Source organism: Protobothrops mucrosquamatus, unplaced genomic scaffold (genome assembly GCF_001527695.2).
Source record: "Protobothrops mucrosquamatus isolate PMUCROS unplaced genomic scaffold, P.Mucros_1.0 scaffold995, whole genome shotgun sequence".
NCBI classification, from domain to species: domain Eukaryota; kingdom Metazoa; phylum Chordata; class Lepidosauria; order Squamata; family Viperidae; genus Protobothrops; species Protobothrops mucrosquamatus.
Genome location: NW_015387233.1, coordinates 255940 through 268517, shown reverse-complemented (window position 1 = coordinate 268517; position 12578 = coordinate 255940). Strand labels below are relative to the sequence as shown.

Below are 12578 nucleotides of genomic sequence, written 5' to 3'. Positions count from 1 at the left end.
ACGTCCCCTCGTCGCGTACAGGGGGCGGCCCGAACTGGCGAGATGCACTTCCCTTTCCCGTATCAAGAGAAAACGTTCTGCATATGACGCTTCATTCAAGCTCAAAGTTGTTGATCATGCTGAAATTCACGGAAATCGAGCAGCTAGCCGAGAATTCACTGTACCAGAGACGAATGTTAGAGAATGGAGAAAACAGAAAGTCGTCCTGAAAGATATGAATAAAACCAAAAAAGCACAACGAGGGAGACAAGCCATGTAAATAAATATTGTTACCGGTAATTTTATTTCGGTATTGTGTTCATAGTTTACGTTGTCAATAAATGATTTTTATCATGGCCGCACGTGTTCAACAACGTTTGTCACTTACAATGCTTGGTCTGAGCCGAGAAAAAGTAAAACAAAATTTTATACCGATTTTTAATCGAAAATTAGGGGTGCGCGTTATACACGTGTGCGCGTTATACTCAAATAAATACGGGTATATAATAAATATATTATGACAATACATAACACAGAATACTATAATCTCTGCTTTTTATTGCTTGCATAAATAGCATACAGCAATGACCTCAACCATGAGACGGCTGGGTGAAGACTTATTTAAAGGTGTTGTCCCTAAGGAAAGTCAGCACAATTCTTCAGAACATGCTACTGATTCCAAACCCAAGGCTGCATCTTTCTTTAAAAGTTGTAGTTTATCTTTACGAGTTGTGTCAACTTTAATTATAATCAAAGTGGTCACACAAGGTAAGCGTTATAAATATTTTTGAAAATATTAAACACTAGAAACCTAGGAAAATTGGTAGGGTCTTTAGAAAACGTTTTAAAAGTTGTCCTACAAGTAATATTTGAAATATTCAAAGTGCAGAAGCAAGTATTTTTCCTACAGTGTTGGTAGAGGCTATCCTTTATTAGGAAAAAAGTCATGATAGTCCAACACATGATGTTACGAGTTTGACACCCCTGCATTATGGCAATCCTACATTTCTTTCTTTGATCATTAAACCATCAGGTCTTCTGCCTCTCTCGTCTGATTGTTTTCTAGGGAGCTCTCTTTCCTTCCTTCCCTAAAGTCATCCACATTCCATTACAGATTAGAATCTACAAAAGGACATACTACAGAGTTTGAAATATTAAAGGAGTTTTTGAATAATGGGACCTGAAATTAGTAGCCACAATATCAGTAACAATGTCTGCTTCCGTAGATTATATCTAAAAGATGTTTAATGAAGGAATGAAAGACGTGAAATGAATCTTGCTTGGTTCAGAAAAAAATAGAATGAGCCCTAGGAAGAAAGCAATGGCAAACCGCTTCTGAAAATCTCATCAAGAAAACAGCAGGAAATCACCAGGAATCAACACTAGTTCGAAGACCTCCCCATCTCTTACACACACACATATACACACAGATACACTAGTTTGATTTCCTTTTCAAAGTTACATGACCAGAGAAAGATAAGCTTATGAAAAAACCTTTAATCATTAAGGCTAATGAATTTGGAATGAGTACTTTGAAGTGATGCAGAATAAATGTTCTGTAGTAGTAATCAAAATGTGACTAATAACTATTAAACTTTAGAAGTAGTTGGCTAACACAATTCAAATCATCAGGCAAAGGAGAAACTGTAGATAATGAATAATACATTAAGTCAATACTATAAAATTATATGTAGTTCATATGGTAATGTCAAGAAATAAACTCCAAAACTCACAAATTGAAAATTATAAATGCAAATTATAATCTAAAATGGTTTTGAAACGGAATTGAATTCCAAATCAGATTTACTGTTCAAATATACTGTAATTTATTTTAGAAATTGAAACTGTACTGCTATCTTAATAAGCTAATGCTGAGAGACCTCCCCCTTCCCCAAGTTTGTTTCTCTCTAAGGAGCTGTATAACTTGCCCTTTCATTAGCAGCTGTCTCTTGCTGTACAGAAAGGCAATTTCTGTTTTGACTCAATTCTGGCAAAAAACCGGGCTAGGCTATTTAAACCTAGAGAAACTTGTGACTAATTGCTCTGCCTGTCATAAATCACAATCCAAAGTTTTCATCTTGAGTTGCAGTGGATTAAGCAGTACCAATGATCTGACTTAAATTTCCCACAATCAGTCCAAATAATATGTATGAATTTGAGAGATAAAGATGGTAGCTGTTACTGGATCTTGCCTAGAGTCTAAGTTATATACTGTCAAAATTCAAGCTGTTACAGAGATGGTTCTAGCTCTGAATTCTGTGTTGAGCAGACCACATCTGCCCAACGTTCTTTGATCCTTATGCAGGCATAAATGAAGCTGAACTGCTCTAATTATTGAGGTTCAGCTTCATTCAGGTACATTCCGGATTGCTTTCTCTTGGTTTACACTTGCTTTCAATGGCATTCCTCATGGCTAGGTAGCCTTGAATCCAGTTGGCAAGGCTGAATCTATTTTTTCAATGACATTGAAGTTTGGTTTTGAACTTGGCGTTTAATTTGATGGGTTCTTCAGCTGTACATCTCCAAATGAATATGACAGGTGAGCCCATATGGAACATTTTCTGCCCACTGAATGTCAGCCTTCAACCTTGGCAACCCATGCTAAGGGCTGTACATCTGAAATGTACAGGAAGCCAAGTGCAACATAAACCTCTTAGAGATAATGGAGATAGCATCATTGGATTTTCACTTTCTATTTCAGATCCACACTTTTTGCCTTCACAGACATCTGGTGTGCCATTTTCTTGGAGGAGTTGAGCAAGGCAAAAACTTTTTCAACAGAACATATTGAAGGGATAGTTGTGAGGCTAAGTGGAAAACCTTACAATATCAAAAATGCTCTGATTCAGTTTTGTGCCTTAGGGCACAAAACGCTTCATCTGCCCATTGAAATATTTCTATGCTTCTAGTAAACACAGTATCAGAGAGTTCATATCCCATTTTCAAATATCAGTGGAAACCCTGATTTTGAAAAAGCCCAAGGATCTTCCTATCCTTTTCTGACTTTTTCTGGTCAGGTTTATACAAAATTTGTCAGGAGGCAGTAAAGTTTGTCAAAAGGAAGTTATTAGTAACTCCATCTTGGAGATCTTTGCTTTAGAGATAATCCAACTTTCCATAGAAGTCCCTCGGACCCTTTCATCCTATAAGGAACTTCTGGGTTTTTCACTCATCCAGATACAGACTGCTTAAAGCTATGTATATGGACATTGGATTGCTCCTGCTATAGGATTTAGTTATAATTCGATACAATCCAAATTACCTTAGCTTTTCTAAGGGGATCCATGATGCTTATCCATGAAGTTATCTCGCCCAGAGTCATCTTGTAGGGGAGATGGACAGCTTAAAATAATAATAATAATAATAATAATAAAAAGTTCCCAGAAGGGCTTTTTGCCGTTAATGTAAAAGATTTTTCCCTCAAAAAAAATTTTCATTGAGATTTGGACAAAGGGTGTGTCCAAATACTTGGCACATACTGTATAGCTGTGGCCTCAATTTCCTTTATTGTAAAGGAATTTAGAGATAACCTCGGAGAAGGTCTGAAAGAATGGTTGAGGGGCGTATAGATAAGAGAACATGTCCAAGTACTGAAGCACACATGAGAAAGAAATTCAACCTCACCATTTCATTTAGTATGGGAGGGGGCAGAGAGAAACTTGGATAGGCTTTCTAGTTTCTGTTATTAAGTAGCATTCCTAAAATCTCTCTGGTGTATGTTTTTTGAGTTGGTTTACCTTGAAAGGTTGTTTGAAATGTTTGGTTTTTTTAAAAAAATCCTGTAATTCTTCCAAAGAGTTTTTGGGAGGAACCTCAACTCTGTAAGATCATAGTCATAGGTTTCCATTATGGAACCTACACTTCATGCTTAAATAATCTCTCAGTTCTCTCTTCAACAATTGCATCAAATATAACTCAAGATTAATGTCTTAGAATCACAAATCTTCAGATCATATTTTGTTTCTTTTCTTCAATAAATGTAGATTGGGAAGTGAAATAGTCATCCGTAGATGAGTCGTTCTGGCTTATTTGCTTTTTAGATTTCTATCCCACCTTTATCTGAGGCATGATGCTCCCTCTTCCCAGTCTAGGTTGATCTGAAAGAGAATACTCAGTGAGCTGCTATGGCTGAAAGCTTCTGCTGGCTGTTGATCCATTGGATATCACAGCACACCCTACCAAAACTTCAGTACTTTTTCCAACAATGGTTCTTTGGGAGCCATGTGTTGGTAGCTAATTGGCCATATGGTTTATTTTTTATTCAGTTAGATGCTTTTGTTTCAGTTGAAGATCCTTCAATGGGTTGTCCATTCCTCCTAAAGTGCCTTCCTTTAGCCAGTATTCCTACTCTTAATGCAGGATGCTTTATTATAGCTCACTTAAGGAAAATGAGACTGTTACTTACTGGGGACAGCTTTCTCTATGGTAGATAGAGAGAGTGGTCAAGGGAACGTTGCCTATTCAATGATTAGCGGATGGGGAATCGGAATATTTTCACTGTCTCCTCTTAGGCTATATTTCTGATGGAATTCTCTACTTTTCAAGTGCAGAACTGGAAGTGAGTCAGTCCTCCCACAGATGTACTGTATATAAGATCTCCATGATCCTGCCTGTTAAAGCAAGAATGAGCAGTGAAGGATGCCTTCAATCCATCATAGGAAAAAGAAAGCCTTACAATAAGCCAAAATTCCTTTCTCAGATGAAATTGTGAAATGTGTGTTCATTACAAATTAAATTAAATGTACTGATACATAATTAGTAAAGACATAATACAGTAGGGGGCACTCTAAGTAAGGTTTTTGCAGTTTCTGAGATATAATCTTGCAAGAAAATAAAACTTATATACATAGTACAATATTTGAAATATATCCAAAGTAAATGTAGCTTGCATTAAGATGCCAGAGTTTTTTAGTGAAAATTTTACTATGAATAGAGTTACTACCTATCTACTCTTTTAGGGTATTGATTTAAACATACTAATAACCTACACTGAACACCATGGTAATTTATTTATTTACTTATTTATTTATTATTAAAAATATAGGATTTTGCTGCTATTTCTATTTTTTTCTTTTAATATTCAGATTGATGTTGGCAAGTTTTCAAATGGATTGTTTTTTGTTTCACTGAAGTTACAGCACACTACAATAATAAGTTTCAGTGGCCAGTAAAAAAACTCATAGTTATATGAATTTCATGAGTAGTTGAGTGTTCGCATTTTTCAACCATCTAAACATCTATTGATTTTTTTTCTACATTATTATATCCATTCCTAAGGACCAGCCACGTTGAAACAAAACCCAGAAAATCTTGGGACATATTTAAACTATCGCATGTTTATAGAGTGCAGCCCATATTGTTAAAGGTTGCTGGAAAAAAATAGAATCATAACCATAATGCTACAGGAAATCCACAAAATCTATATTCCTTCATCTTTGATGCTCCACTGTCTACAATTTTGTTCCGATGCATTTTTTTCTCCGGCAGAAGGACAACCTGAAGGCGACCCTCCCCAAACCACGCCTCTCTCTGGATCACTAAGGACCAATCACTTTAAATCAGTGTTTTCAAACTTTGCAACACGAAGATGTGTGGATTTCAACTCCCAGAATTCGCCAGTAACCTTGGGAGTGAAGTCCAAATATCTTCACGTTGCCATGGTTAAAAAACATTGCTTTAAATGGTCTGTGAACCAGGAACATTCAGCAAAGGGTCCGTTATGTCCTTTTCCTTCCAGGCGTCTTACCTGGCTCTGTAATTTAGATATTTTAAATTAAACATTGGCCTGCTGTCCCAAATTCTCTAGCATCATAATCATTTACACAAATGCCCCTTGTACCATGTAGGCCCATAAATACTTCAAGAGAAATAAAATAGTGGTGGCTAAAACCCAAAGCTTTGCTCAAAAATATGTCCACACATTTTTAAAAAATGAAAATAATAAAAGCTGGGGATGGTAGAGAGCGGCTTGTTTGCGGTGATGTCATCCTTGTCTGTCACATCGTAATGGCTTCTTTCATCCAACTGTTTTATGAGAGGACTCAGAATAGGCGAAAGTTTCCAATATGCCTCCCTGGGATTATAAATCATTTCACATACAGTCTATTGGCTTAAAATGGGAAACCAGGGGTCTGCTAGAAGTCACCACTGTTGTACCATTTGGGCCGGTGCTCTTCTGTGTGTGATAGAAGAATCCTCATTGCTTTCCTGAAGTTGGAGTTCTACTTCTTTTGTTATTGTATAAAATGGTTCTAATTTTAAAATAGCCTAGGTCAGTGGTGGCGAACCTATGGCACGGGTGCCAGAGGTGGCACTCAGAGCCCTCTCTGTGGGCACGCATGCCATCGCCCCAGTCCTAAGCCTTCAGCTCGGTTTTATAAAACCTTTTCGCTTTAGGCCTCCGCCGCCGTGTACAAAAAAAAAAAGGTTCAATCTATCAGTCAATTTCAACTTCTCACAGGAAAAAAAAGATCTTGCAAAGTTGGAATTGTTTGATTGAACTTTTTAGTCCCACCCAGTCTGCTGTTAACACCACAGCCACGCCCACCCAATAGGCCACACCCACCCGGCACCCGACAATGCATAAGTGGGTTTTGGGTTGCAGTTTGGGCACTCGGTCTCTAAAAGGTTCGCCATCATTGGCCTAGGTATGCTGTAAATATAAAGTTTATATAGCTATTGAGGAGGTTGTCGTTAATAAAACATAACAGGATTTTTGTGAGTGTAATTTGCTTCAAGTCAATTTTCTTAATATGGTGCTGCTTGACACACATAATGAGCAGTATAATTTAAAAACTTTGATATAGCACATTGTGCAGGATTTTATGCACATTAGTGATGGCCTGTATGGATGTCTAGAAACTGTGGTGTACATCTGTAATATTTCAATTCAAATGCATCTTTTAGCTGATTATTTGGCACAAGCCTTTGATTCACTTTGCATTGATCTGAAGACTGAGGAAGGGAAAATCTTGTTTTTGGACTACCGAGCTGTGCCCATAATATTGACTCACCTAAGAATATCAAGGAAAGGCCTCCTTTCCAATGCCATTGACAGTTTACTTCAGATGACAACAGAATCTAGTAAGTAATCGATGTTCTTTTCATTCACTTTTTACGTTGTTTAGCTCGTTTTGTATGCCTTCCGTGTTTACTTTTGGGTTAATTGCACAATAAGTTATTGCAAGGGAAGGATTACTATTATTTTTATTAGGCAGAATGGGAAATTCTGCAAAAGAAAATGTGTTTTCCCCTGTCGTAGTTCAATATGATAGGCAGCTAGTTTTAAAAAAAAGTGAATGCTTTATACTTTATAGAAGGGATTTCAAGCCTTGTGTCCACTGGATATTTGTGTATGAGATTGTGATGTATGGAAGTATAATGTCCAACTAAATATTGTAGGGCTGACCTTTTCAACAAGATCTCAGCATAGACCTGTTTATGTAAATACAAATTCTAGTAATAAGATGCCTTTCAATTCTTTCTGATTTATAATGGTTATTGAATACTTAGTATGTGTAAGCTCTCTAGAAATAAACATGTACACAGTGGGTTTATGTACAAGATTGTTTGTGGATTGTTTCTTTTATTGGAATTATAACTAATGACTTCTTAAACTGATACCTGGGTGATTGAATTTTTTAACCTTTCACATGTAAACACTTTTATACTGCAACTGTTGGTTCCAATATTCAGAACGCCATGATTCCTGACTCTGTGGCCATACTTTAATATCAAATTAAGTAGGATCTCCAGATGTGCCTCCAGCCAAACAGAATAATCATGCTACATTTAAAACTTACAGTTAGTGGAATTAAAAGAAAGAACTCTGCATTCCTATGGAAACAAGACAGCTTGATTTTCTACTGAGATAAATCACTGTTAAGGATTCATCCCACAGTTTCTGCCTAGAGTGATTATGCTGTTTTATCTTAACCAGGAAATAACTGTCTTTTTAATCTTTAGCCTCCTAGTGTTAAGAGAGCCGTTTTGACATTTAATACATTGTCGGGACTATGTTTCTTTTATTTCAGTTGCACAAAAATACCATGTGGTAGTTTTGAATTTAGCATTTTGTTAAGCTTCTACCACAGAGGATTTGCTTTATGTATTACCAGATTTTGGCATTAAGTAGTAGCATGTGTGAAATTATTAAACACGAGATAATTAAGTGAAATTTCAGAAGAAAATAGAAGAAAAGGTGGGTACAGGGAAGAGTTGGCCTTGCCCTCTTTCATTCCACAAAATTGTCCCTGAAGCACTGCACCTTCAGCACAAATACGTTCTTCATCTACGACTTGATTTTTACCCTTGCAATTTAAATATCCTATTCAGAAGAGAAGTGCTGGAGCTATCTCAAAGCTTTCTTGTGTGTTTGTTTTGTGGAGGGACAATTGAGAATAAAACTTGTGTTAAAAGTTCTCAGAATAAGAAGTTCTGTGAGACTTTTATTTCTTAAAGTTTGCTTCAACTTGACTTTCTGTTCTAAATCTTAGTAGGAAAGGTTGGAGTAAATGAAATTCGGTGGAAATAATTTCATTCTCTTTGCATCTTTTTTGTTTCTCATCTATTCAAAAAGGAACCTACATATTCTTACCACATTTTTTTAAAAGGCTAAGAGTTGGATTCTTGATTTTTTTAGTATAATAAGAATTTCTCCTTATTAGCTATGTTCACTGCTGCAAGGGTTAATCCATCCCATCCTTTATTCTTTTAAAGGGCAAGTGCAAACTTATCTTAAACAGAGGCATTTGAAGTTAGAGAAGAAAAAATACTTTATAGCTTATATAGGATAAGCAGTTTCCTGTCCCAGACTTTCCTTCCTCATCCTGTCTGTAACGTTCTCTCTGAGAGGTTGGATTGTCTTTTTCTTCTTAGCCTATGACTAAAGTAATGCTGCTTCATATAGTCCAAAACAGAACTGAATTGTCTGAACTCACACACTTTGGGATTTCACCCCTCTGAGTACATTAAAGTACTGTTAGCTTTGATTGAACTCTGCAACTTTATTCAGAATAGCAATAAAAATGAATAAACCAAAACTAAACTTAGAAAAAATCAGTAATAGCAATGAACTATAGACATGCATGATTTAGATGGATTTGATTGACTGATTATGTTGATTTTTGGGGACCATATAGAGAGATCGTTTCCAGGATAACCTGTCCCCTAACTCACCCTTCAGGTCTCCCAATTGTGCATCCATCATTTTTTTAATTGAATCCACCCTGATTGTCCTTTACTTTTGGCCTTTGTGTCATTCCCCAGATTAGTTGTGGGTTTGAACCTTTACTGATTCTTCTATTGCTTGTAATATTTCTGTAGATGTTCAATTAATTTCTGTAGCCTTCCGACTTGGTAATGATGGGTTGCTGACCTAACTTAATCTTGTAATACTGGAAGGTACTCTAAGGTACCTTGGATATTGGCATCTCTATTGCTACAGAATGAGCAGCAGAAGTTTCTAGACTGAATAGGCAAAGAGTCTAATTATGAATAAGGCAATATCCTTTTAATTGGGGCAAAAAGAATAATCGAGGAGATATTCTTAACCTTATATAGTAGAGCAGAAGCAAAGGAAACAAGCAGGATAAGAATCTTGCTTTCACATCCAATATTTAGTATATATGTAATTAGACTGTTGATGTTTCCTTTGAAAATCTACACTCAGATTGAAACCACTGATGGCATTGATAGGAAATCTTTAAAGCACTTTATAAACTCATTAGGCATTGTGACTTTTGCAGGCTAATATTTAAAATGTTTATTGATTGGAGCAAGCTAAAAAGCACAATGGATGTTTATAGTGTTTTACTGGGTATATTATGAGCCACCTACTATTGTACATGTGAGTGGCATATAAATAAATAGGATTATAATATTACTCCTATTTTTAATGCCAAAAATCTTTCTTTTTCTCTTATGCGTTCATAAGATGTTGTTTTTGCATTCAATTTTTTTCAGCATTTTGCTTACATAAATATATTTTTGTAGCATTAATAAATTTGATACTTGCAAGCTGCTTAAGAGGGAAAATGGAAACGAATAGAAAGAGAAAAACATTTCCTGTTAAAAATGAAATATCAGCTAGTTCTTTAAGAAATGAAATCTTCCTTCATTAAAAATAATGTTGCAAAGATACCACCGTATTGATGATGGTGTCAAAGAATATGCAAACACTGATGTTTCTTGTATTTTTGCCTTATTTATACTATTGGGAAATCACAGGACTAAAATGAGTTTCCACTTAATACATATCAGAAATTCAACAAAACAAAGTCCTGTAAACATTTAGACCACCTCTGTGCTTGTTTGGTGGAAAGAGGCAGGCGCTGTGTTAAAGAAAGCAGTTGTAACCCAGAATTATGCTAAACAAGATAGCTGTCTCTCCCACTATTAAGAAAGCTGAGGCATTCTAGCTTTTGTATGTTTCACATGCACAGATTAATATAAAACTTTTTAAAAAAATCTTTAGGATTAAGATTTTCATGAATTATCATTGACCAGGTTTGTAAAATGTATCCTGGTGAGCTGCTGATCAGAACAGTGGGTCAGTGTTCCAAAGTCAAAAGTGAGGCACGTGGATGATGGGGACTTCTTCATGCCTCTTCTTCTTCAGCTCCAACATCAAAATCTACATAGCAAAGTGGAGTTGGACAAGTCAAGATATTGGTGAAATATTCTAAGAAACCATCCCTTTAAAGGACAGGGATTAAAGATACAGTTACTGTACCATTGTTCTTTCGAAGACTTGGAGCAAGAGAGTATATTTTCCGGTATTCATTAAGGACCACAAAGCTTGAAAAGAATTGTAGAATTTACAGATGTTATAACATTATCCCCCCCCCCAACTGATTGTATGTATGAGTGATGGGCACGAGAGATTTGCTCTTTCAGAATTGAAATTCCTCTGGAATGGATTCTAATGATTTTTCAAGCAAAAACTTGAATCAACACCAGCTATTACCACACATCATCAGTTTTGTAATATCTGCTGAAATTTGAACTTAGAAAGTTTGATAGATTGCTGAAACCCAGGTTGAAAGCATTTGGATATAACATGCCTTACAATTATACACACCAATCATGATTGCCGAGCGCCTTATGTTTATTGAGCCCCTTATTTTGCAGGGTATTTGAATCGCTTTCTGGAAGCTTGTAGTAATGAACTCTTTTTCCGGACTTGTTCAGTGCTACTTCGCAGTTTTAATCTTGATATTCAGCTCCTGGAGAAACTCAGCATTCTGCTTCAAAAACTTTCAAAAATCAAGTAAGCTTTCCAACCTCAAAATATTTTTCTCAGGATTGATATTATGTGTTTGTTGGAATCAGGGCAACCCAGGATTTCCATAGCTTGGGAGATTCATGAGAAAACTAATAAAAAAGATACGGATGCTATAGCTGAACTAGACAACAGTCAACCAAATAAAATAGGGCAGACCCAATCACAAACCACTAAGGAAAGACATAGATTGGTGGTAGCGCGAGAGGGATGGTGGGTAAAGATCAGTAATGTAATCTAAGCATACCTTAGTAGTAAAATATGTTAAAAACTAGCTTTTGAAGACTTTTCTAACTCGTTTGTGCTTATTCCTTTTGCACTCCCTTTTCTGCAGTAATGAATACCAGTGCCATATGTTGCAGATATCATTGTGTTGTAACTGAGAGTCATTTTATTTAAAAGAGATATCCTGTGTGCAGCCTATGAAATTTATTTTAGAGGTTGTAAAAACAAAAATCCAGAACTGCTGGGCGTGTATATAAATGTAATAAATTATTATTAAAAATAACCACATAAAGTATGTATGAATAACAGCAAATACCGTTTATTTCCGTTTGGAAAGTTGAAATTTCAGAATCAAATGTTAATTGAACTTCTGAAGTGACTTCTTTAATTGCATATTTTTCAAAATATATTGCAGGAGTAATAAGAAGATGTTTGAGCTGTTTACTCTCCATCTGATGATTCAAGAACTATTGAGGACAGCACATCCAGATCACACGTTTTTGTGCATTAACCTCAACTCAATTCTCTTTAATTTGGGTTTAATAAAAAACAACCCCATTGAAAGTAGCCAAAATGCAAGTGACTAGCAGGCTGCATTTTATAAAACGTTTCCAGTGGCTTGTTTATGTTACATGAATTAACAAAATGTGGAATGGGAATTGCCTCTGTAGGTGTCTCAGTTGTACCAGTCTTCAGAATACATCAGTTAGAATTGCTTTAATGGAAATTTGTTTGTTTTATAATGCTGGATTGTTTACCTGTAAGTACTTATTTTAGACTGGTCTTCAGCCCAAAAGACAGCACCCCACAATACACTATTCTTGCAATGAGATCAATGACACCAAAGCTGAATAGTATCATATTGGATATCATATAGTATCATTTTGCATAAGTAATCTTGCATCCACTAGGACAGGGCAGGCAATCTTTTTGTAGGCAGAAAACACACTTTGATTTTTTTTTTCCCTTCCACAATGTTTGCACCATGACTGGTAATACAATGATCGGGCCATATTTCAGCCCATTTTCTTGGTTCATTTGGGGAGCAGCTAAGGGATAAAATATGTTCATTGCAAAGTTTCCCAGAAGTTTA

At 36.0% G+C, this 12578-nt stretch overlaps 1 protein-coding gene across 1 annotated transcript in view; it reads left to right on the top strand.

The window, feature by feature from the left end:
* Positions 1-12186, top strand: part of CCDC138 (coiled-coil domain containing 138) — a 27238-nt gene extending 15052 nt beyond the window's left edge. The window contains exons 12-15 of the mRNA XM_015819823.2: positions 555-747; positions 6886-7062; positions 11110-11248; positions 11901-12186. Coding sequence (XP_015675309.1) covers positions 555-747; positions 6886-7062; positions 11110-11248; positions 11901-12072 — 681 coding nt within the window. The 3' untranslated portion in view covers positions 12073-12186. The remainder of the gene's footprint in view (positions 1-554; positions 748-6885; positions 7063-11109; positions 11249-11900) is intronic.
* Positions 12187-12578: the final 392 nt, after the last annotated feature.